At 41.2% G+C, this 25,547-nt stretch overlaps 2 protein-coding genes across 3 annotated transcripts in view; both read left to right on the plus strand.

Moving 5' to 3' along the window:
- Positions 1-932: 932 nt before the first annotated feature.
- On the plus strand, positions 933-5,840 carry LOC146622271 (polyadenylate-binding protein 1A). Its single transcript, XM_085366130.1, has 16 exons — positions 933-1,218; positions 1,533-1,759; positions 1,961-2,154; positions 2,318-2,433; positions 2,813-2,952; positions 3,051-3,145; positions 3,271-3,408; positions 3,607-3,702; positions 3,791-4,063; positions 4,187-4,277; positions 4,381-4,503; positions 4,615-4,757; positions 5,061-5,145; positions 5,240-5,370; positions 5,512-5,602; positions 5,715-5,840. Exons 2-15 carry the CDS (start codon positions 1,567-1,569, stop codon positions 5,599-5,601), a joined length of 1,908 nt encoding a protein of 635 aa, XP_085222256.1. The 5' UTR covers positions 933-1,218; positions 1,533-1,566; the 3' UTR covers position 5,602; positions 5,715-5,840.
- A 2,764-nt stretch (positions 5,841-8,604) lies between these two features.
- Positions 8,605-25,547, plus strand: part of LOC146622272 (E3 ubiquitin-protein ligase RNF19A-like) — a 49,370-nt gene continuing 32,427 nt past the window's right edge. For both annotated transcript variants that reach the window (XM_085366135.1, XM_085366136.1), the window contains exon 1: positions 8,605-8,661. The gene's annotated coding sequence lies outside the window, so the exon portion shown is untranslated. The remainder of the gene's footprint in view (positions 8,662-25,547) is intronic.

A 25,547-nucleotide genomic window follows, 5' to 3' on the forward strand; every position in this document is an offset into this window, starting at 1 on the left:
GGTGGGATTTGTGTTACAAGTTACCACTATACCCACCTTTTTTTCCACGCAGCAATATAAACGACATGCAGAATCTAATATAATGGATTAGTTACAAATACCGGTAAATAACTACTCTACAACACAGACCACATCTGGAAATTGGAGATGGAGAAATTCAAACACTAAAACGCCTTATACACATCTGAAAGCTATTTGATGGGATTTAGAAGTACACGTGTTGTTTAGCTGAAAATACTTGAAAATCTAGAAAAAGGAAAAACGAAAAATTTGTGCTGCTCGGCTCCTTGGGTGTGTCTGCTGCTTCACTACCTTAGCTGTGAGCGCCCAGAGCACAGCCATGTCAGAGAAATGCTGAGTTGCTGCCGCATCTTTCAGAACCAACCCTCCAGTGAACACGAGTGCAATAAATGACACGGGAGTGTTCCTGCAGACGTTTCCCTCAGCTTATCTTCCTTGTAGTGTGACAAAGGTTACATGTTCACTGCATGTGAAGGATAACGCTTTATATTTTAGATAATGTCTTTAGTTTTCCAGGACTTCGTCCCAGTAATCAGAAAAGGCAATGGCTGACCGAAACGTGATGGAAGTAGCGTTGTTTAGGACACCAGGTAGTCTCTGCCCCAAGCGTCCGTGGTCTGTGCTTTGCCACCACAAGTATGCCCTTGTTGTTCCTTTTCCCCTCGCTTTTATAGGCGAATAATCACAAGAAATTCGTGAATACACGCCAATTAGAATACAATGTTGAAGACATAACTGAACATATAAGCCTCGTAAGGTGTAGAAAACAGTAAATCTTAAACGTTTATGAGACAGATTATGCGTCAGATTTTTAATTGTAAATTAAATATAGAGTTCAAATATCGCGAGATGTGTGACGTCAAGCATTGGTAGCAAACGCGCCGTGGTTTCGAGTGGAACAGGGAAACAACCTCCGCCGACCTTTCTTTCAATCCTGTAATCCGTCTGCGTAGGGTGTGCTCTGGGGCTAGTCTCGGCACACATTTTATTATGAAACAAACCAAAAGCTAGAGAGCACACGCAGACATATTTTTATAAGAAAAACAAAAATCGGTGAAGCAGGATTTGATTTGCCAACTCAAGCAACGCGAAGAAGACGCTGCCAACGGATAAGAAAGAAAGACGGAACGAGAAGAACGTTAGCAAGCTAAGCTGTTAGCCTCATTGTTGAAAGCGTGGGCGATTAACTTTAGCCAGGTATATTGTTAACTACTTGTTTTTTACGTTGAAGTCAGTTGTCCTTTCAGGCATACGTGTTAATTATAACATTTGTTTTGCAAGCTACCGAAATTTGAGTGCTGTAAGTGATTGCGAAAATTGAAATTTCAATTTGGGCCAGTCACATCGGTTAGGCCACGCTCCGACATTTTGCTAATCACGCTAACTAGCCCACGTTGTTAACGGTTAAGCGATAACTGCCTGCATTGGTGTAGAGACGGATATAAATAATCTCTCAAATCTTAAAAGGCTAATTTTGGTTGACGATTGTCCTCAAAATATCGAACTTGCAGTTGAGACGTAGCCTGAGAACACGCTTCGCCAGCCATGAATCCCAGCGCGCCTAGCTACCCGATGGCCTCCCTGTATGTGGGAGACCTGCACCCAGACGTTACCGAAGCCATGCTATACGAGAAATTCAGCCCGGCTGGACCCATCCTCTCCATTAGAGTATGCAGAGACATGATCACCCGTCGCTCCCTAGGCTATGCCTATGTGAACTTCCAACAGCCAGCTGACGGTAAGTTTACCGCGATCTATGTAGAGCATGTAAGGAAATGTGGTACTGACAGACTCCATTTTGAACATGTACCGTGCTACCTCGTTTTATCTTTAATTTTAAACATGTGCTTTATTAAATTATCAACATGCCATACTACTAGAATAATTAAATCACGAAGAAAATGGAAGTAAGTGCAACATATTTGTTTATTTGTTTTAGCCGAAAGAGCTTTGGACACCATGAACTTTGATGTAATAAAAGGCAGGCCTCTCCGTATCATGTGGTCTCAGCGTGACCCCTCACTGAGGAAGAGTGGGGTGGGAAACATCTTCATCAAGAATCTGGACAAATCCATCGATAACAAGGCCTTGTATGATACATTCTCTGCATTTGGAAACATCCTGTCCTGCAAGGTATCATCCTGTGGTGCCATTTCTTCTGGCTGTGTTTTGTATATGAAATCAACTAATTAGCATGACTAATGATTGGACCGTTTAAAGCCTGTAGAGTTTCAATTGTGTGGAATGCATGTTGTTTGTGAATGGTTTTGACCTCCTAAAATCTTCCTTCTCCAAGGTGGTTTGTGATGAAAATGGCTCAAAGGGTTACGGCTTTGTGCACTTTGAGACCCATGAAGCTGCTGAACGGGCCATTGAGAAAATGAACGGCATGTTGCTCAATGACAGAAAAGTGTAAGTGTGCCTACTGTTGTACAAGTCTGTGTTTGAAGGAGTGTGATCAAAGTTTGTGTGTGACTGCATCTTGTTCTCCTGTTTTGCCTAATGTACTTTGTTGTTATAGAGCTTAGTTTTAAATCGTGAGGGAACTGAGCTGATAGGATTTATTACATTTTGGTTTGAAGCAGTGAAGTTCACATATCGCAGTAGCTCTAGAGTTATCACTCCTTATTACATAAGCTGTATGTTGTTTTCCCAAAATGCTCTCTTCAATGTCTGACGCTCATTTTACCAACACAGGAGGACTTTCACCCCATTGTATTTGATTTAAACTTTATCAGAATATATTTTGATGAAGTTAGAAAATAAATTTTGTATGTCATGTTATTAACAGATTTGTTGGACGATTCAAATCGCGTAAAGAGAGGGAAGCTGAGCTTGGAGCACGAGCCAGAGAGTTCACTAACGTTTATATCAAGAACTTTGGCGAGGACATGGATGATGAGAAGCTGAAGGAGTTGTTTAGCAAATATGGTAAGATGGCAAGATTTCAGAGACACACTTTTAATAATCACAAATGCTGTTGGTATGATTTGCTGTGTTATGTGTTGATTAGCTCTTGTGTTTTGTAGGGCCTGCCCTCAGCATCCGGGTTATGACTGATGAAAGTGGCAAATCCAAGGGATTTGGCTTTGTCAGCTTCGAGAGGCATGAAGATGCCCAGAAGGTTAACAGCTTTGTTCTTTCTTGGGCGGCGGGGGACTTTTGGTATCTCCAGAGGCTTTGAAAAAGGCACTTGCTGTAGTTTATTCTTTGAATCCACACCTAATCATGACTTTTGTTTTGTTGTAGGCTGTAGATGAAATGAACGGTAAAGAACTGAATGGCAGGCAAGTCTATGTGGGCCGTGCACAGAAGAAAGGGGAGCGGCAGAATGAGCTCAAACGCAAATTTGAGCAGATGAAACAGGATCGCATGACCAGATATCAGGTTTGTTGGCCCATTTCTTGGTTAGAGCACTTTCATGCACCACATTGTGTCACAAGAACAATTTAAGGAAAGCTATCTTGCGTCTGATTGGTGCAATATTTAATTTCATTGCTGTGATGTTGGAGCATAACCTGAAGGACAGTAGCAGGAATGCTGAACTACCGTCCAACAGTTTCATTGTGATTTTCCATGTACCAGGGTGTCAATCTGTATGTGAAGAACCTGGATGATGGCCTTGATGACGAGCGTCTGCGCAAAGAATTCTCCCCATTTGGCACCATAACAAGTGCTAAGGTAAAAGCTTTGAGGGGTTTATTTGTGATCGTGAAATTAACAAGGCAATAATTAGACAAAATGCTAACCTATTTTTTTGTTTCCCTAGGTGATGATGGAGGGTGGACGGAGCAAAGGCTTTGGCTTTGTGTGCTTCTCTTCTCCAGAAGAGGCCACTAAAGCTGTAACAGAGATGAATGGGCGTATTGTGGCTACAAAGCCACTGTATGTGGCCCTTGCCCAGCGGAAAGAGGAGCGTCAGGCTCATCTAACCAACCAGTACATGCAAAGGATGGCCACTGTTCGAGCTGTGCCCAACCCTGTCCTTAACCCATACCAGCCTGCTCCACCTTCAGGATATTTCATGGCGGCTATCCCTCAGGTGAGTCAACAACACCCTATTTAGTACTTTTCCATGACATAAAACTCTGTTTTGGTCAACTGTACCAGTGTGCTGTGTTTTTTGGAGTAGCAGTAACTAATGACATGGCTTGATTCTTCTCAGGCTCAGAACCGTGCTGCATACTACTCTGCCAACCAGCTGGCCCAGCTGCGCCCCAGCCCCCGTTGGGCTACTCAAGGAGTGCGTCCTCAGCGTAAGTGATTACATGTAGATTATACGTATGCAGCCTTTACTTAAAAAGAGCTAAAGTCTAATGACTGTTTGCTTCCCCCCCATCCCCCCTTTCCTTCTTTTAGACTTCCAGAACATGCCCAATGCTATGCGCCCAACAGCACCCAGGCCTCAGGCCTTAAACACCATCCGTGCAACCGCCACCACCAACACCCAGGTCCCACGCATGATGGCTTCTCAGCGTATGCGTAAGTATTTTATCTTTGACTTGACAGGAATCAGATGCATTTAGTCTCCTCACGAGCCGATGATGAGTTGATGCAGTTTTGATCAGGCTCCTCTTGCTGTTGTCATTGCAGCCACACAGGCGCTCAACCAGCGCCCTGCCAATGCTTCAGCCGCCGCAGCCCCAGTGCGTGCCATGCCCCAGTACAAATATGCTGCTGGTGTGCGCAACCCTCAGCAGCACATGGCCTCCCAGCCACAGGTCACCATGCAGCAGGTAAGATATCAGTGGATGTAATTCATAAATATAATTGCTGCAAATTTTCTAAATGTACACCTTCAGGATATTCAACATTAAATGCAGTTGTACTGATTAATTTTTTTATAATTATTAATTTTATTTCCCCTCTCCCCAAGTGGGGTTCAGACTTTAGAACCTGGCACAGTTATGTGCTGCTTAATAAGCAAAAAGTAATACAAGTATTCATGACTAATATGGGTCATTGTAATTCACGGTCTGCTTCAAGTGGTAAAAGTGTGGTTGTGTAGTCATTAACCCCCCCCCCCCTTCCTCCTTCAGCCGGCAGTCCATGTCCAAGGACAGGAGCCTCTAACTGCCTCCATGCTGGCTGCAGCCCCACCTCAGGAACAGAAGCAGATGCTGGGTAAATAATTAGTTCAGATTATAAGGAAATAAGTGTAAATGCTCATGGCACGTTATACTCGGTATTTAATTGTTGACTTCGTCCTCCCCTTTAGGTGAGCGTCTGTTCCCTCTGATCCAGAACATGCACCCCAGCCTGGCTGGCAAGATCACTGGTATGCTGCTGGAGATTGACAACTCAGAGCTGCTTCACATGCTTGAGTCACCTGAGTCGTTGCGCTCAAAGGTTAGTGAAACAAGTAATTTCTAATAAATGTGGTATTTCGTAAAGGATTAAATTGCTACAGATGGCCTATGCACCTCATAACTGATGTTTAATGGGAAGTGCAACATATAAATTGGTTTCATAAATGTAATGCTTTTGCAGGTGGATGAGGCTGTTGCTGTGCTCCAGGCCCACCAGGCCAAGGAGGCTGCTCAGAAGTCCTCCACCCCTGCTGGTGTTCCCAGCGTCTAAGGTGTGTTCTCAGGAGAGACATTTTAGGTTCATTCATAAATTGTTGGTGTGCAAATCATATTAAAGAGAAGAAGCAAATGTGTATTTGAGCCCTGTGTTTTTCTCTCTTGCAGATCGAGCATTTTGAAACCTGCTTCACCGATGGAAAAAGAAAAAAAAACTTAAACATTGAAAAACCTAAAACTCTGAAAACATCGCAAAATGATAAATTATTTCTTAAAAAAAAAAAAAAAAGAAAACGATTGACTCTGCCAGGTCTAGGGATGGTTTGACTAGACCTTGATCATAAACAAAAATTTGTTGAAAAAAAAATAGCAAAATAGAGAAAATTGAGATAATTAAATTTGAATGCATTCCTCTGTTTTATGTCATTTTACTGTGTCAGTGCTCAGAATATCCACCCACTTTAGGAAGGTGGCAGCTGGGCATCTTGAAAGGTGATTTGTATCGTAAACTACTGGCTGTAATAAACTCAATAAATAATTTGGGCTCTCTGTTTAGTAAATTACTGCAGTTGTCAACAGCTACAGGTCATACATAATTATTTGCTGTCAAGAGTTGATTTAATGTATTGGTTCTATTTTAAAGCACAGCCAGCTTTCCTCCACCAGGTGTCGCTCTCAGGCAGCAGTTTCCAGATTACACACTTTTCTGTGAACTATGTCATCATACATTTGATCTCATGCTTGTTTCGCTAAAAAAAAGGGCCTGCTGGACTACATGCAGAAAAATTGACTATTAAATAAAAGGACAAACTGTGTTGAATTGATTAGTATCCAGACTGATTGGATCCTGTTTTGTTCCATAGAAACTTTTTCCTGGAATAAAAAAATGTTTCACTTTTAAGATTCTGATAATACTGATTTAAAAAAAAAAAATATGAACTTAACATTGAAGGTTGATAGTGGGGCAGGCTTGAGGAAGTGTCTCATCAGCTCTTAACAATTGAGTTGGATAAGAGTTTAAAGCAAACAGTTGTACTCTTATTTGTTTTGTAATGTGTGGAAGCCAATTGCTGTGTATTTTGTTGCCCTTGAAAGGTCAGCTTAATGAAGCATCAGCAAATGGAAAAACGCTGTAAAAACACAAAACAGAAGTGTGTTTGGGGGGACGTCAATGTGACTGAACCAAAACGGGAAGCATTGCACTGAAGCGGAGAACACTTGTGAAAGAGGAAAAAGTGCACAGCAATGTGTGCTGTAATCGCATGATTTATATTATACTCTAGTACATGTTTGCTATTAGCCGTTCACTTTTGGCTTGTCACTTTTGTTTTTTCTATTTGGTGGTGTTTCCTTTAAATGCAGTGCATTTGACCTTTCAGGGACACCATAGGTATTCTGATGAGTGCTGAACCCCTGAGTGGGTATGTGTGCTGTCATCTGTTTATTGTATCCTGTCTTGAAGTTTCTACAGTTCTTCTTACCTCACAATCTGTGTTCATGTTCCTACACTACAAATTAGTGAACTGTTAAAATTATTAATAGTAGTATCCCATCTTCCCATCTTCTGTCTTACTCATTGACACTTTCCAACCACAGCAGAGGGTTTTTGTATGATTTCGTATATACGAAGATGAGGCAGCAGTAAGAAAAGAGTTCCTGTTTCTTCGAATGTCTACAAAACATTTTATCAATCCAATGTTCCATTTTTGTGCACTTTTGGATGTAGTTGTGAGTCAAATGCTTATTTTTCCTAAAATTTTGGAACAGTGCTTTAATCTCACCTCCTCACACATTCCTTTTTACCTAGAATCTGTGTTTTTATCAGGACCATGGTGATTACTGCCTGATTGCTCTAGTGGACTAAAATATCTTTTATACATAACCCCAGCTTCTGGCTTTATAGATGCTCTAGGTTCTTTCTGCATCTCCCCTCACACTTGCCTGATTTAGTCCTTGCTTTAAGCTGTGGGACATATTTCAAAACCCAATCCAGTACATGGGTGACCCAAAACAATGTTCCACTGGGATTTCATAGGATTATCCAGCTTTGCTGCTTATGGTGTGTGTTCATATCAGTTTATGGTTCACAGAGGAAGGATTTTCATTAAATACATTTCATCCTCACTGAGAGATACATGTAAATCACCATTGGTGCTATATGTGCCTTCAGTTCTCAGAGGGATCTTTGTGTTAACTATGGTTGTGGTTTTCTTTTGGGGTATAAGGATGAAGTTCTTGTGTAGCCTGATTAGTCCTGTGTAGGCAGCTATACAATGTACAGCATAAACAGGGACTTTGTGCTTACACTGACCTGCATCTATTGATTTAAAAGCCTCCAGCTTACCCTAGATTCCAGCTGCCACATGATTTTCAGTCTTATTCAGACTTTTTGGCAAACTGTCCTATTAATTATCTATAATTGTCTATAAGGAATCCTAGCTTCAAATATAGACATTTTTTTCCTTTTTGGTTTGTTTTAATATGGCGTTGAGGGTGAAAGTTAATTTAATAATCAGAAGTGTAAAATTGTTATCCACTCACTTGTCACTTCGTCTTGTGTGTGCACCTATGATGTACAGTGTAATCCTCTCTTGCATGGATTAGGTTTGTATGTTTACAGCTGACCTGTCTGCAAGATCTTTCATGTGCTGTAAGAAACCTGTTCTGGTATAATAATAATAATAATAATAATAATAATAATAATAATAATAATAATAATAATTTAAGAGTAGTAGTGGCCAATTTCCATGTTAAACAATGAGTAAGTAAGCCATGGTAATAGAAACCAATTAGTCCTATGCAGTCAAGTTCAGTTGTCCAACAACTGTATACAAGATTTTCTGGTCCTGTGGACCCGCTTTCCTCTAAATCTCGCGATATGATTTGAATTTCCGAGCCAGAACGAGAACTGTGAACAACAGAGCGAGCTCTGTAGGAGCTGTTGTCGTTCGAAACGGAAAGGATAGGTGGGACCGAAGACAGAGGAAAAATAAGTTGGCAAGTAACTGACGGCACTGCAGTGAGACCAGGGATTAAAGAACTGAAACGTTTTCTGAAAAAGAGAGCGTTTCTTCTTTCCTGCTGTCTCCGGAACAAGTGTCACTAGCAACAGACGGTACGTTCTCATCGTTTCTAGCTAACCTGGCTAACTGGTAGCCAATTGCTACCGCTCGCTGTGTTTTGTACTTAGTTAGCTGACTTGCTTTCTGGTAACCGTCAGCTAGACAAGCTATAGAAAATTTCTTGTGGCTCTTAGCTTTGTTTTGTTAACATCACGTGCCCTGCTTTACGTTTGGACACGTGTAAGATATGGTGATAATTGTAAGAATAACGTAAACTGTCCTTAAACACAGTGCACAATGCAGCTAACCGAGCTGTGAATCTGATGTCATTGAGAAGTTTAGTACGTTACACCGACTCGTGGTATTATCACTGCGTTTTTGTTTTTTTGTTTACTCAAAATAGCTACCAAGAACTATACGATTGCAATACTTTCTGTTTAGCCCATTAAAGGCGTTGGACTTCCTTTAATCGACGTCAAGTACGAAGATAAAAATCGTGGTTTCAGAATTTTCTAAGGTTTTGTCCGTCACAGAGAGAGTTTACTAAAATGTAAACCACAGATCTGTGTCAGAGATAAATTTCAGCTCTTAGGCACTGACAGCTAAACATACTACTTTACGGAGGCTGTGAATTAGTAAGCGATTAAAGCACTTTTCAGTAGTAGTAGCAGAAAGAGAAAATAACTGTCGTTAGGTAAACCTTGGTAGCATCAAACTAAATCTTATAAGTTGGTATGTTGGGCTCTCACATATACAAGTAAAATAAAAACATTTTTGGCTCATTTACTTTTCCTAGTCCTTAGCATTTCTTAATTTGCTATTCCAATTTATTTAATATGCCACCGTGAGCTATGATGTTGTAGTAAATGTATTCATTGTATGTACAAAAAATTTAATGTCCCACTTCCCCCAACTGTTATCCGTTTTGATAGTTAACATAACATGATTTGCTTAATGCATTGCACTTGCTCAGTCACTGCTGATTTGGACTGGTGACACTATACAAAAAGTATGAGGGATTATTGAGAGAAACACCTAGGAGCCATCCAAAACTTATTTCACTCCACAGCACGATTTTGTTATGTTTTATGACACCTATGTGTGCTTTGAAATATATTCATGTTTGGAACAGCTTCATTGATTTAGTACAAAATGAAAGAAAAGGTCATTCTTCTTCTGTTCCCCGTTTCATCAGTTCGGCTCTGTGTTTGAGGGGAAAAAACAAACAGTGATAATTGCAAAACGTGTTACTGTGTAAATTTAAGTGTAATAAAATCTTTCTGCCAATTGGCTAAACTGTCTAAACTTGAAGATGGAAAGATGTTAAACCAAGAATTCTCGAAGTCAAACTGAAAAATCTGCAACTTGAAGTTGATGACAGTTGTTCAGATGCTAGGAGCTCACCCACTCATAGCATTACAGCTGTCGCCACAAAGTAAACAAACTATGGGGGAAAAACAGTAGTCAAATCAGAAGAATTAGAGATAAAGTTGAACATGTACACCTTGAGAGTTGGATAATATCTCTAAATTAAAACAAAAAAAAAAAAAGTTGTAACAGATGTTTCAAAGTGTTCCAAAAAAAGTACATCTTCAAATTTCATTAGTACTTCTTGATCTAGGATAGCTCTGATCACATTATTGATAGTGGAAGTTGCTCTGTTGAGAAGTGAATCATTTTTGTTTTATGACGGCTTCACTGCCCACTGTCGCCTACTGTTGGTATCATATTGTTGGCATACCTGCCAGATAAATGACTCCAAAGATAATCAAACTGTGAAAAGTAGAGCTTGTATCAAGAACTAGGTCCTTTAAATTGGATGCCCTTGTGGTTCTGGTTTGTGTGTGTTGTGTTAATCATTTAGCACACGTTTTGCATTATCCATCTTATCTGGGATGCTTCTTTGATATAATTTGCAGAGATCAAGCATCTTGTTTTTCATCATTGATTTATGCTTGTTTACTCCTTTGGTTACATCATTTTATGTTATATTTCATATATAAAGAAATATAAATATATATTTATATTTCTGCCTCTTCTATCTTTTCTGGTTTTGTTACATTAATTTTTAATCAGACATTTGAGTGGTGCATTTAGAGAATCACAAATTACTTCTATAGTTAAATGAAAATTTAATATAATTTCATAATATACATAGAAAATTGTCTTTGCTTTGTCGCTCAATGGGAAAGCTTTCTACTGGAAAGTCCTCCAGATGAGATCATTTTGAGGTTAATACTTTTATTGTGCTTAATAAGCACTAGAGTCTGCTCTCTGGAGTCATCAGTGTTTGGGTGTGAGAGGCCACTATGAACTTGGCAGCATGTTGCCTAGACCTGTGTGTTCTTCCAAAGAAAGGTCATTAGCCCACCATGATGATCTGGACCTTTATTTTCTGTGTGTATATGTCAGGACCCCATGACCCCCACAATCTCCCCCCCCCCCCCCCCCCCCCCCCCACCACCACCACCACCACCACTCAATGGTAAACACAGCTGCAAGGTTAGGTGATGTTCTGGTCTGGTCAGTGCATTAGAGGGCTTCTATTACGACCTATATCTATGCAACTGATCTGATCCTGCATACATTTTTTTTTTTTTTTTTTAATGCTTTGAAGTAGTCTTGGGCGATATATTGAATATACTCGATGTATCTGGAGTTTTTCCATTTGCGATGGTTAAAATGTCTTTATCGTGATCATCAAGAATAAATTGCCATGGAAATATTAAGCCGAATGCATTTAATTTACTGTGAGTTTTGTTTCCTCCCACACGCCGCGATGTGTCATTAATTTCCCCCTCCCAACCGGAAAATTTTCTACCTGGCCCAATGCATTGAGCATGCATGTTTATATACTACCAGATAGGGGGGGGGGGGGGGGGGGGAAATGGCGACAGTCGGAGTTCCAGACGAGCAAGGAAACGAGACTTGCTGTCATTTGGATTTCACAAGGAGGGTGTCGAATAAAATGCGGTAATTTGCAAAACATGGCATAAAACTATTGCTAAGAATTTATTCCACCAGCTGAAAAGTCATACTCTGCAAAATGAAGACTGTTTTAAACTCCGCATGTCAACGTCTCCCCACACACCAAAGAAAATAAGGTTAAATAAACCTGTTGTGATACCTGTGACTGTTCTTGGTGAGTCATTTTTATAGTCATTGCTACATTTTTTTTAATATAAGTACAAAAGAGCAACTTTTTAATTTAAATTGTTTTATTTTGTGTCATGAATTCTTGCTTGATGTAAGAATTCAAGAGACAGACTGCGACATAGTCATTTGTGAAAAACCTCTGTGTGCAATGGTTAGAAAATGGTTAAAACAAAACACTTCAAATTATTCAGATTTTTTTGTATTCAAAGTAGAAAAAAAAGCATTGAATGGTCAATTTGAAGGAGTATATCAGTGCAATTTTGGGCACCATATGGTTGAGAATAACATTTGTTTTTGGAACATTGCTTCGCTCCGTATTACAGGACTGTTTAGGACATAAATATAACCTTGCTTTCTTGCTGTTTTTGCTAACATTAATACTTGAACAACCAGCAGCACATTCATCCATAACAGCCGGTATTTTAAAATGTATTTCACTTTCCAATAACAGGCCTTATAGATGGACATTAACTGCAATAATAACATGAAAGACTGGTAAGCACTTGGTGAACATTGCAGTCATAATCGGTTCTTGTTAATCCCATAAAATACTGTCCGGTCGCATGCTACACCTCATCACGCACAAAATGCAGGGATTCTCTACTAGACCATCTTCTTAAAGTGCCCTGCATGGTTTGGTCGATTCTTCACAACACTTGCAAACCACTATCCTCTTGTAGTTGCACTTTTCTGTCACCATATGGCAGCGTCAAAAAAAGAAAAGTGAAACATGCTATGTTGTGGACTAATCTTTTTTGCCTCTTTGATTTTTAATTTTAAAAAAACTTTTTTTTTCACCTTCCTTCTCTTTGTAATGAACTCCATTTTCTTTCTCTTTCCTGTTCAGACAATTAGCTTTCTGCCTACACCTAGCATTGTTGCTATCAGGCAGCGACCCGTCAATGTTTTGGAGTGTATGTAAGCATCAGTGCAATGGTTACATACGCATAATCCTTTGTTATGGCAAAGCTACAGAAACGGAAAATTTTGGGAGACAGTAAATACTGCAATATCTATATTTTGAGTAGTGCTGCTACTCGTTCCTCCAGCACATTACTTTAACATATTGAGTAATCTATTACTCAGCAGGCCTGCTGTAGACATTTGTGTTTGCTAGCTATGAGTGGCTGATTGCTATTCATGATAAATGAAAATGTAGTGAAGGAGGTTATTGAAGTCGGACTCGTATTTGGATGCTCTACATATTGCTTTTTGATCTAAACATGTATGCAGTGCAGTCACAATTAACATGTAGGCCAACTCTTGGACTGCTGTGAAAGACAGATTTACATCGTTTTAGAAGAGTCGCTGATATCAGAGGTTTTTCTTGCACCTCTCTGGCATGGATTTTAAATTATTATTTTCACCCTGCACAGTATAATAGAACTATTTCCCTACTTCCACTATAATTTTGGATTCTTTTGTGTTGCATACTTGCAATTTACTCATTAATTTCTCTCCATTTCCCACCCTCTTCCTGAGCTGTTAGCTCTGTCAGCTGAGCAGAAATGCCAGGATGCTTACCTCATCCTGCTCCCCTCCTTTTGAGGGAAGTCTGAGAGGTTTGGGGGGTGGGGGTGGGGGTAATAGGCAGGCAGCTGGAGACTGTACTGGCTTTGTTGGGGTTGGAAACTTTTCCCTTTCTTCTCCCTGTCTGCCTGCTAGCCTCTCTTTGTACATTAAACAATGCCTTTCCTGTTCACACTGCTGTTGTGATTGTTCTTTGCACTTTTTTTAAATTCTTTGTATTGCTTAGTCACAATCTGAACACAATCCATTGAGTTTTTGATGTTGTACACCTCATAAGTCTTATTTTTCCTTCGTCTTTTTAGGTGGCGTATATTACATACAATCTTGCATATCATTTTCTGCTACATAGGAAGATAGTCAAATAATCATGCTGGCATGTTTTAAATGTCTTCTCTGTTCAAATTAGTACAGTTAAATCTACCAGCTCAATACACACACCTCCAGACTTCAGCTTGCTCCACACTGTGGCGTAAAGGGTGGAACTCTGTTTGACTTTCATCCCACATCACTCAGTAGTGGTTCAGCTTGTCTGCCAGGATGTTGCTCGGTGTCTGTTCATGATGCAGTGGAACTCTTAGTTCTGCATTGACTGTCCCCAAGCCCATAGAAGCCCAGGAATGTGCATAGAGGCAACATTACACATGAGACCGGCAGGCCAGGAATGCAGCTGCAGTGAGACTGACTGACTACACTGGCTCAGCTGTGTGATGTCAGTTTCTTTCCTGTCATCACTGCTAGTTGACATAGCTATATCTCAATATACCTTTTCATCCATTCGTCTTTAAATCTTCTGTCTTCACTTGTCTGTTGTATATTTCTGTCTCTTTGTTTATCTACAATTCTCAGTATACCGTGTGCCAATCCGTGAGTCCACATACTTTTTGTGTGTGGTTTTCCTTGCCCTTTCATATTAGTCCTTCATACCCTGCTTGTCAGTTATTAAAAAACAAAACAAAACCATCTCACTAGTTAACTTCAACGGGTAAAGTTTTTTACTTGGTAGAGAATTCCAGATGTGGAAAGATTAGCATTCTTCTGCGGTGCACACAGGGTTGTCCTGTCCTTTCTGTTGCATCAAAAGAAGGTGCTTTAACCTCCATGGCCTCAATGCTTGAACATGAAGAGGTTTCCCCTTCATAATTTTCCTTTCACTCATTCTGACTGAGCTTATGTTTAACCAGAATGTCAACATCGGAGGAGGAAAAAAAAAAACACATTGGGACCTTTCAAATATTTTGTCATTGTTTAGTTGTGTATGTATCTTGTGATGCTTGTGCTTTTCATATCAAGAATTCAATGTCATTCTTTTATGGCATAGGTTAGAGGTTACAAATATAAGCAAATGCCGCACCCGTCTTATAAATCTTAAATATGTGGAGTTTAGTCATTGAAGTATGTGCAAACAATTTGGAAATTCTTAAATCATATGGTACACAATGAGACGGTATGTCTGTGAAATAATGATGATGATTACATGGAACTGTCATCAAAGTCATATGTCTGGAGATGGTTAAATCTCTCAAGCATGAAAGGAACTTTAACACAGTTTTTAGTGAACTTTTTAGGTACATTAAACAATGCCTAGATATGTAATAGATTCTTGTTAATGCCTTTTGGGTGACTGTATCGGGATATTTTTGCACATACATGTAAGAGATTTTAAGTATATGGGAAAACATGAATCACTGCCACAGGAAATCTGTGCTGTTGTTGAGTTTATTGTACCCATGGTTCTCAGCATGTATTTAGTGTGAGGCGTACTCTCCCAGGCTGCAACAGGTCAGTTGAGGTCAGTACTGGATCTGGTCTCTCTCTCTCTCTCTTTTTGTGTGTGTGTCTGTGTGTGTGTCTCTCTCTCTCTCTCTCTCTCTCTGGAATGCCAAATAAACTCAGTCACCAGAGAAATCTGTGGTACATCCACTATCCCTCATCTTTCTGTGCTGTCACTTTTTTTTTTTTTTTTTGTACTTAATCAGGGATGTCGACATTACATTAACTAAAAGATTTTTCTAGTTAACTTGCATTGCCTCTTACTGTGTTTTGTTGCTAACAGGTGTAACAATACAGGGAGTGCAGAATTATTAGGCAAGTTGTATTTTTGAGGAATAATTTTATTATTGAACAACAACCATGTTCTCAATGAACCCAAAAAACTCATTAATATCAAAGCTGAATGTTTTTGGAAGTAGTTTTTAGTTTGTTTTTAGTTTTAGCTATTTTAGGGGGATATCTGTGTGTGCAGGTGACTATTACTGTGCATAATTATTAGGCAACTTAACAAAAAACAAATATATACCCATTTCAATTATTTATTTTTACCAGTGAAACCAATATAACATCTCCACATTCACAAATATACATTTCTGACATTCAAAAACAAAACAAAAACAAATCAGCGACCAATATAGCCACCTTTCTTTGCAAGGACACTCAAAAGCCTGCCATCCATGGATTCTGTCAGTGTTTTGATCTGTTCACCATCAACATTGCGTGCAGCAGCAACCACAGCCTCCCAGACACTGTTCAGAGAGGTGTACTGTTTTCCCTCCTTGTAAATCTCACATTTGATGATGGACCACAGGTTCTCAATGGGGTTCAGATCAGGTGAACAAGGTGGCCATGTCATTAGTTTTTCTTCTTTTATACCCTTTCTTGCCAGCCACGCTGTGGAGTACTTGGACGCGTGTGATGGAGCATTGTCCTGCATGAAAATCATGTTTTTCTTTTTTCTTTTTTTCTTTTTTTTTTTTTTTGCCTGTCCCGTTTGGCTCTTTTGCCATCAGAATTGTTGTCTAAAGGCAAAGAAAGATGCCCAACGGATTTACTTTACCAAACTGACCATCCCAGCCTTGCCGTAATGGTCCATTTGATTCACCTTTTATTGTTTATTTTATTTTCACTTACTGAATACGGGACAGACTTGACTGGGGGAAAGAAGGGGAGAAAGAAAGAGGGAAAGAGAAACAGCTGAGAAGAGGGACGGGGGAGAAGGGCAAAAGACAAAAACCAACAGAACGGGCAGAGAAAAAAAAATGCATATATCAATCACCTGGGTCACCTGCTGAGAAAGAAAAAAGAAAACAAGCAGAAGAGAACAAGAGTAATAGAATAAACAACATCACAATGATATATGGGAATATGACAGTAAATATTAAACATTATTGTGCAGCACATAAGATCAACAGAACACAGTGTGCTTTGAGGTAGGAGCCAAAAAGGGTGTAGTTTGTGGGTGTGATCACCCGTGTGTACACCTGTGAGCATGGACGCGCTTGTTTTTTGTTTTTTAAAAGGTTCCTTCATGTAATAATCTGCTAGAGGGTGTGGGGGGGCCACAGCCCCGTCCTCCAGGGCATGAAGCAGGTATGGAGGAGATCAAAACTCCAGACATCCAGAGGCCCCCAGAACACAAGAGACCAAGGAAGACCAACAGAGGGGCAGCCGCGCCACTGTCCCAGAAAGAGCTGAGGAGAGTCCCAGATGAGGGCTCACTCAGCAGCCGCGGAGCAGAAGCCAGGGGGAGTTGCAGTGACGCGCCCGTGAGCTCCGCCAGCAGCCAGCCGCGCCTGAGTGACCGAGCCCCAGGCCGAGAGGCCGGGGGCACCCCACCTCCGAAGTGGCCCGAGCAAGCCCCAGGCTCCAGGCCCCGATAAGCGGCCGCCAAGGAGTGAGCCGGTGTGTACCTGGACGCCCATCCCCGGACACAAAGAACCACCAACGCACCAATGTCTGAGGGAGTCCGCCACTGGCAGGGGAAGTGGTGGTAGGGGGAGATAGGCCTCCAAACCTTGGAGGGCCTAAGATGTCCCCAGAGAGGTGGCGCCTGACACCCAACCTGACATATAGACACAGACATACAGGCACACACAGATACAAACATCCATTCCCACCCTCATGCTCTCATATGCACTTACTCCACACTCAACCAACGTGGAGACAGACATGAAGAGACGCTGTACACACGATCACACTCCCCAAGCGTACTCTACAAACCGGGTCTAGGTACCCTTGCCCCTGGAGGGGGGAACTGCACCCAGACCCAGGTGGTGTTACCCTTTTCCCTGCGGTGGGGGGAGGCAGACCGCCCCGACTCCGCAGCAGCAGGAAGGCCCCACACTCCAGACCGCAGTCGGACGGCCAACTCCTCCTCCTAGCCCCCCCGCTCCAGCAGGTCGCAGAGAATGGGGGTGAGAGAAGACTCCAAACCTCCCTCCACCCGCTCATTGTAGTGTTGATGCATGTGTGTTCTAAGGTGCATTTAAAACCCAGGAGGGCATGGAGCTACCTGCCAGAGAGCAGCAGGTAAGCGCATGGTCCCTCCTGCTAGCCCTCAATGTCTACGTGTATTTAAAATTGAGAGGTGGGCAACGACGCCAGGGGTGGGGTGTACACCCTGATGGTACTTTGGGTTCCGTGTATCGTGCCCACCCCCAAGATCCTATATGTATGTGTAATGAGAGTGTGAGTAATGTGAATGTCTAAGTTGTGGGATAAAATTGAGGCAGAGGCAGCCAGAAGGGGACAGAGGGGTAGCCTCATGTTTTTCTTGAAGGATGCAGACTTCTTCCTGTACCACTGCTTGAAGAAGGTGTCTTCCAGAAACTGGCAGTAGGACTGGGAGTTGAGCTTTACTCCATCCTCAACCCGAGAAGGCCCCACAAGCTCATCTTTGATGATACCAGCCCAAACCAGTACTCCACCTCCACCTTGCTGGCGTCTGAGTCGGACTGGAGCTCTCTGCCCTTTACCAATCCAGCCACGGGCCCATCCATCTGGCCCATCAAGACTCACTCTCATTTCATCAGTCCATAAAACCTTAGAAAAACCAGTCTTGAGATATTTCTTGGCCCAGTCTTGACGTTTCAGCTTGTGTGTCTTGTTCAGTGGTGGTCGTCTTTCAGCCTTTCTTACCTTGGCCATGTCTCTGAGTATTGCACACCTTGTGCTTTTGGGCACTCCAGTGATGTTGCAGCTCTGAAATATGGCCAAACTGGTGGCAAGTGGCATCTTGGCAGCTGCACGCTTGACTTTTCTCAGTTCATGGGCAGTTATTTTGCGCCTTGGTTTTTCCACACGCTTCTTCAGAATCAGAATCAGAAAGGGGTTTATTGCCAAATGTTGAGCAGGTTTACAACATTAGGAAATTGCTGCGGTTCTTGCGACCCTGTTGACTATTTTGAATGAAACGCTTGATTGTTCGATGATCACGCTTCAGAAGCTTTGCAATTTTGAGACTGCTGCATCCCTCTGCAAGATATCTCACTATTTTTGACTTTTCTGAGCCTGTCAAGTCCTTCTTTTGACCCATTTTGCCAAAGGAAAGGACGTTGCCTAATAATTATGCACACCTGATATAGGGTGTTGATGTCATTAGACCACACCCCTTCTCATTACAGAGATGCACATCACCTAATATGCTTAATTGGTAGTAGGCTTTTGAGCCTATACAGCTTGGAGTAAGACAACATGCATGAAGAGGATGATGTGGACAAAATACTCATTTGCCTAATAATTCTGCACTCCCTGTAAAGTTAAATTTTAACAAACTAAATGATAATGATTGTAGCAACTAATGTTATAAGCAGAAACCAGCTCGGTTTATGCAACTGTTCGTTCACTATGGGAGTGTAAACAAGATAATTTGTCTTTGTGAATGTTGTCTGAATGCTTCTGAGTCTTTAAAGTGGAACCAGTGCAGAAGTACGAACAGGAGGCAACTCTTGTTGTTGCTGAAAAAAACAAAGGTCTATGGTGAAAATGGCCCTTTGCGCTTTAACTTCAACACTTTCTTGATGAGCTTCTAGTTTTAATAATCTTAATAATAGTTTTGTAGATTTTGGTCCTGATAGGAGTCATAAAGGAGGCTAAAGCTGCACATATGTGCTTATCTTGTGAGCACAACACATAAATGCAAATATGCAATGTCTTGGTTTTACAGTCAGAGCTTCTCTTGTTGGCCACGTCCAGATTCAGGACACCCAACATGTAAAGGCTCAGGTGTCCACTTTGTTTAGCATTTGTTTGTGGAAGATATATTTGTTTGCAAGTTAGGTTTTTATTTATACATCACATAAAATGCATCTGTGATGAGCTTGAGACTAGATTCTCTCCATACCTTTTTTTTTTTCTGCATTTCATGGGGTGTGAATAACCTTTATTCCAAATGTGTTTAAATATATTTTACAAATCCGTTTTTCTTAAGTCTGAGAAAGGATCAAGGCTGCAGAACCTGTGTGGAAAATGAAATGAGCTTGTGAAGATGTAAGAATCAGTTTTAACTTTTTTGCCTATTAGTTTTCATCAATTACCTGTGAAAACAAGATGACTAGATCCAATCAGAATTAAGTTGTGTAGTGAAATGGGAGGCAGTGATCCAATAAGAAGTAATCTCCTTGTGTAGCAAGGTTAGATTTTTCCAATTTGAACTGCTGTCAACAAACAAGGTTGGAGGCTCCCGGCTTTTTGTTTTTTGTGTTCATGGTCTGGCTGCATGGCTGAGTTCAGCATACACTTATGTTTAAAAATCACTCTGGGTTTTTGACTAGCTTAGTGTTAGCATGTTGTCTGTGTAGAGCCTTGCAAAGAGCTCAAGTTCTGTTAGCAGCATAATGCAGTTGTTTCTGTCCTGGATGCATTTTGCACTTTACCATTGCACATATCTCAACCATCCCATCCTTAATATAGATAAAATTATTGTCCAAGTCCACACTGTAGACTGCACCACTATTTTCCTCCAGCACACAAACTGAAATCAGGTGATTGTAGTGCAAGTGAAATCGATAAGCGGATTGGCAAGCAGACTAACAATTCCAAGGAACTGAACTACTGGGAACCGGTTCTCTACAAGTTCTTGATTCCCATACCTATCTATAACAAAAAAGGCCTGGACTAAGAATTACTCCATATTTTTTCTGCGTCAGTTCTTTCCCCTATCTCTCCTGGATTTCGCAGAAAAACATCCCACACACGGGTGTGTTTCATTGTATGGATGGAATACACACTCTCACACACACACACACACAGAAAGTAATGAAACATAAAATAGAGATTAAAGACCAACAACCAAACACACATCAACAACAATCTGAGAACAGAGGACAGATAACAGCAAATTGAGAAGTTGGTGAGCTTGAACTGATAGAGAATAATGTCTGTTCTGAGCCTATGAGAATGCAAATGGTCCAAGTCATTACTGAGCCAGCTCGCTGCAAAGTCGGTGTGATGCTGAATTCCACTGATGTGTGAACAGCACAGCCAGTATTCTGTGTGTTCACTGCTGGTGAGTGGGTGTCATATGTGCTTCGTCCTCCATGCCCTGTCAGGCAACTCCCTCACCTAAACCACAGAGTTTTTTCAGTATTGCAAATATTTTCGAGACGGACCATGTGAGAAAGGAAATGGTGGAAAATAATCTTATTTTTTCTGATATTATCTGAAATTCATGGATGAAATTATCTTAAATAGGCTTTTGCTTTATTTTTACTTTTTGTTTCTCTGGGGTGGAGAGAAGCCAGCTTGTTAATAAATAAAAAAAACAAAAAACAAACCCTCAGACTAAAAATACGCTGAAATGAAAGTGCATATAAATTTAGTTTGCACATAAATTAAAAAACAAAACGGCTCTCTTTTTAGGTGATGAGATTCATTGGTAGTTTGGACTGTGTTAATGTATTTACCGCACGATAAGGCGCACATAAAATCCTTAAATCTTCACAAAAATCGACAGTGCGCCTTATAATCTAGTTAGCCTTATGTATGAATTTTGGTTTGTGCTTACCGCAAACCAATTTTATGTGGTACACGATGCTCAAAAATCTGTCAAAATTTTTTTTGTGCCACTTTTCGGAGCATTACAGTTACTGTTGCAAGGAGCCTCACGGAGTAATACGTACTGTGCTTCAACACAATATTACCGTGTTGTGTGTGTGTGTGTGTGTGTGTGTGTGTGTGTGTGTGTGTGTGTATAACGACTTCAAAATGGCGCCTGCGAAGAGACACTCTTACAAAGCGGATTTTAAACTCCGAGCAATCAGTTGTGCAGTAGAAAATGGAAATGGAGCAGCTGCGAGACAATTTGGCATTAATGAGTCCATGGTGCGCAAGTGGAGGAAGCAAGAAGATGACCTAAAACAAGTAAAGAAGACCAAAAGGAGTTTCCGAGGGAACAAGGACAAAATTGAACAGTGGGTTATTGAACAGAGAACAGCAGGTAGAAGTGTCTCTACTGTCTCTATTCGACTCAAGGCAACAGTGGTAGCACGTGACATGCAGATTAACGACTTTGAGGGGGACCTTTTTGGTGTTTCAGTTTTATGAAAAGGCATAATCTCTCAATCCGCACAAGAACTACTGTCTCACAGCAACTGCCAAACGATTACAAAGAAAAGTTGGCCATTGAACCGTACTGTCGAGAAAACCGCTACCAGTATGGTATCTATATGCACCACAGGGAACAAGAAGTCATCCTTCACTGTAGTTCTGGGCTGCTAAGCTAATGGCCAGAAACACCCATGGTCATTTTCAAGAGGAAGACTTTGCCAAAAGAAAAGTTTCCAGCCGGCGTCATCGTCAAGGCTAACTCAAAGGGCTGGATGGACAAGGAGAAGATGAGCGAGTGGCTGAGGGAAGTTTATGTCAAGAGACCGGATGGCTTTTTCCACAAATCTCCGTCTCTTTTGATCTACGACTCCATGCGCGCCAATCAAGGCTGTCAAAACCCAAGTAAAGCATACTAATTCGGAGCTTGCCGTCATTCCAGGTGGATTAACCAAAGAACTATTGGTGTCAACAGGTCGTTCAAAGTTAAATTACGAGCTGCGTGGGAGCATTGAATGACAGAAGGTGAACACACATTCACCAAGACAGGGAGGCAACGCTGAGCGAGTTACGCCACTATCTGCCAATGGATCGTGGATGCTTGGGCTAAGGTATCAGTCTCAAGTAGGGATGGATATCGTTTAGGTTTTATCCGATACTGGTGCCAAATCGGTACTTTTGAAACGGTGCCGGTGCTCAAACCGGTGCTTAAAGAATGGAGAACACAAAATTGGTCCAAAAACCTCTCATGTTCAGCTGTTTTTTGTAAAAAGATAACAATGTTAGCCTTTTCTGCAGCTATGGGGCATATATGGTATCACTCTTGGCTGGAAGCAGTGCTTAAACAATGGAAAAAACACAAACTTTGTCCTAAACCTCTCATGTTTAACTGTTTTCCACTTTTTCTTTGGTCATTTTAGCCTTTTTAGCCAGGGTGAAGGGAGTATCTGCCATCAAACAAGAGGACAGCCGCATGTAGCTATGATGATGTTTGCTAGTTCACCTTACCTGCATTAATGTAATAACGTGGTTAGCCTACTCAACGTAAATTAGCTACTCACGCAGAGAAGAACGGCTGCTGCCACCATCATCCGTCATCATTTCTGCTACACTGGCAGGGCTAGGGGCCAGGACTCTCCTCTTCGTGTTTTTGGGGGATGTTGCATAACAGGCAACCCACCCGCAGTAGAGGTGCTCGGTGTGAGGTCTCGCAGCAAGCTATCAAATACGGCGCATTTCTGGGCTTTTAAAAAAAAACCCGCTATGCGTCGCCAGGTGTTTCATCGGATTTGAGGTGTTACCTCCTTTGACAGTATCACAATATCAGCTTAAAGCACTTGTTGCAGGCTGCTGAGTTTGCATCTTTTGCTGTGAAGTACAGCCAGACTTTTGACCGCTTCGCCTTGGACATTTTTAATCTGTAGCTCTGCTCTAACAGAACGTACGTACCTGGCCCCGCCTACTATCCTCGGAAACGTAAAATGATTGGCTAGAATCTAAAGTGTATCACAGCTCAGGAAAAAAAAGCACCGAAATAAAGCACCGAAATGTGCGCTGCTTTTCGGTCTGGTTACTACCGTTTATGGCACCGGACACCGGTACCCATCCCTAGTCTCAAGTGTCGTCCGAGCTTTCATGAAGGCTGGAATAATCACTGAACAGCTAAGTAACAGCAACAAGACTGATTCAGATAATGATGAGAGGGATCTGGGCATGCTTGATGCTGAAATTGCCCAGCTGTTTAACTCAGACACTGAAGGTGAAGAGGTTGATGGATTTGTGGAAGTTGAATGAACTGAAAACGTAAGTGTATTGTTCAATATTTGATTTTTTACAGCTTAACAATGTTAATAGTTACTGTGAATGAGTTGTTTAAAGTTTAACTCATCTGATTGTTTTATTTTGCTGAATGCATTTTAAACGCCTTTTAATCCAGCGTGAGAAGGATCCGGGCATGCTTGATGCCGAAATTGCGCAGCTGTTTACCGTAACCGTGAAGAATTTGATGGAATTGTGGAAGTTGAATGTACTGGAAAGAGTTACTGTGAATGAGCTTAATAAAGGTCGAGTTATCTGACTGTTTTGTTTGTCTTAATGCACCTTATAATATGGTGCACATACAGTTGTATGGTGCACAACTGTATGTATGAAAACAGACCCAGTCTTCAACAGTGCGCCTTATAATCCAGTGCGCGTTATAGTGCGGAAAATACAGTAAACTGACACACAGAGAAACGCTTTAACTGCTGACCACAGTTTGGGGCCAAGAAGCCGACATAGGTGTTTGATTTTGTGAGTGTCTTACCCAGGGTCTTGAGATGAGACTGCTGGGCAAGTCTAGCTACATCATCAGTCCTCTCATCACACACATGCACACACAGCTATCTGCTCAGCAGCGATAAGCCCAGTCATTCACTCCTTGGCTAATTTAGATGCGGTGGTAGCTTTGTGACAGACACCAAGGTCAGGATAAAGCACCTGCCGTACATTTTCCTTTTCATGGGTGAATGAAAGTTATTAGCCTTTGTCATCCAGTGCACTTCACACTGTACCCTCATTTCTTTCTGCTTTCATTTCTGCTCACAATACAGTGCACCTACATGTAGCAGTAGTAGTATGGGAGTTTGTTGTTTGCAACATATTTTAGAGTCACAGCATATGTAACTGTTTTAACAGTCTTTCATTGGTCTTACAATGGTAGAAAGCAGGGTTGCAGCCAGCTGATGTTTAAGCTGCTACAGTAGAACTGTGTTGCTATAATGCTAATTCCATGTGTGTGACAGAATAGCAAATCTTGATATTCTGTGCAGGTAGGAGACGTGGTGAAGTCGATCTGTGCCTGAGTGTGAAAAGAATGTTATGTGCACATATGTGACAGCAAATATGATTTAACTTTGTAAATAAATCGAAACCATATTTAAAAGCACTGAATGGTTTAGCCTACCTTTTATTAATAGACAGAAATGTTTGAATATTGGCTAAGGAGGTAAAATGGTTATAATTCCTAACATTTGTCTGGTTCTGTAATAACTTTCTAAACTCTTTAAGATTTTCATGCTCTTTCAGGTGTAAAAGGAACAGTAGGCTAATTTACAGTTATCCCTTTTGTCTTTAAATAAATTCTGGTGGGAGGTCGTCTTTTACCTCATTGGCTACTGGGCTTTTTATACATTAGTTGAAACACCGGGAAGTTTTACTTAATCTCCAGCATGAAGCAAAGCAATATACTTAGCATAACATATATGTTTGTCATACCAAGTTGAGAGAAATAAAACAAATCTTCATCCAGTCCCATTTCTTTCTAACTGATGTGTCACTGCAGCCCTAGACTTCCTCTTAAAAAAAAAAAAAAAAAAAAAAACACAGCCAGTTCTGCCTGCCACATCAAGATTTCCTGTTTTCTGTCCCAACTCACAGCTAGAGGAGTCAGACTTGAGGAACAGGGAGAAGATAAAAAGGATGAAATTGTGGAGAGAATGAACTGCTTATGTTTGAGAGCAGCAAGATGTTGGTGCTGGTAGTGCCAGTGGTTTGGTTGCAGCTGTGCAGCTGTTGTGCATAGTACTGAGTGCTGCTTTTGATGTTGGGGTGTAGTGATGGTGGTAGAGATTTGTGTACTATAGTTTCAGCTCTTATGAAGTATGCACATGGATACAGTGGGTGAGAAAACATACTTAGCAGCCCTCTTTACTGTTTAAATTCTTACTACACAACTACTGTGTGGGGGTAGTTTTAGGGGTATGTGTATATCCCCTGGCAATACTCTGCATGTGTTTCCATTCCTCTGCATAGTTCATCGCCAAGGTGTAACCAAAGACACAGATAAACAAATACACATTCAGGGATCGACACACAGCAAGCAAATTGTAGCTCCGTAGCAACACTCTCTGAAAATAACAGACATCCTTTATCTATCTTTGTCATCAACACTCCCAGA

The sequence above is a fragment of the Diplotaxodon limnothrissa genome, linkage group LG11 (genome assembly GCF_057381915.1).
Source record: "Diplotaxodon limnothrissa isolate DT_005_m linkage group LG11, D_limnothrissa_male_GT1.1, whole genome shotgun sequence".
NCBI lineage: Eukaryota > Metazoa > Chordata > Actinopteri > Cichliformes > Cichlidae > Diplotaxodon > Diplotaxodon limnothrissa.

Bases quoted from the DNA above. Each gene is read 5' to 3' on its own strand.
- LOC146622271 (XM_085366130.1), top strand. From the start codon at position 1,567: ATGAATCCCAGCGCGCCTAGCTACCCGATGGCCTCCCTGTATGTGGGA. The intron at 2,434-2,812 runs GTAAGTGTGCCT...TGTTATTAACAG, and splicing joins TTGCTCAATGACAGAAAAGT to ATTTGTTGGACGATTCAAAT. The intron at 3,146-3,270 runs GTTAACAGCTTT...GTTTTGTTGTAG, and splicing joins GGCATGAAGATGCCCAGAAG to GCTGTAGATGAAATGAACGG.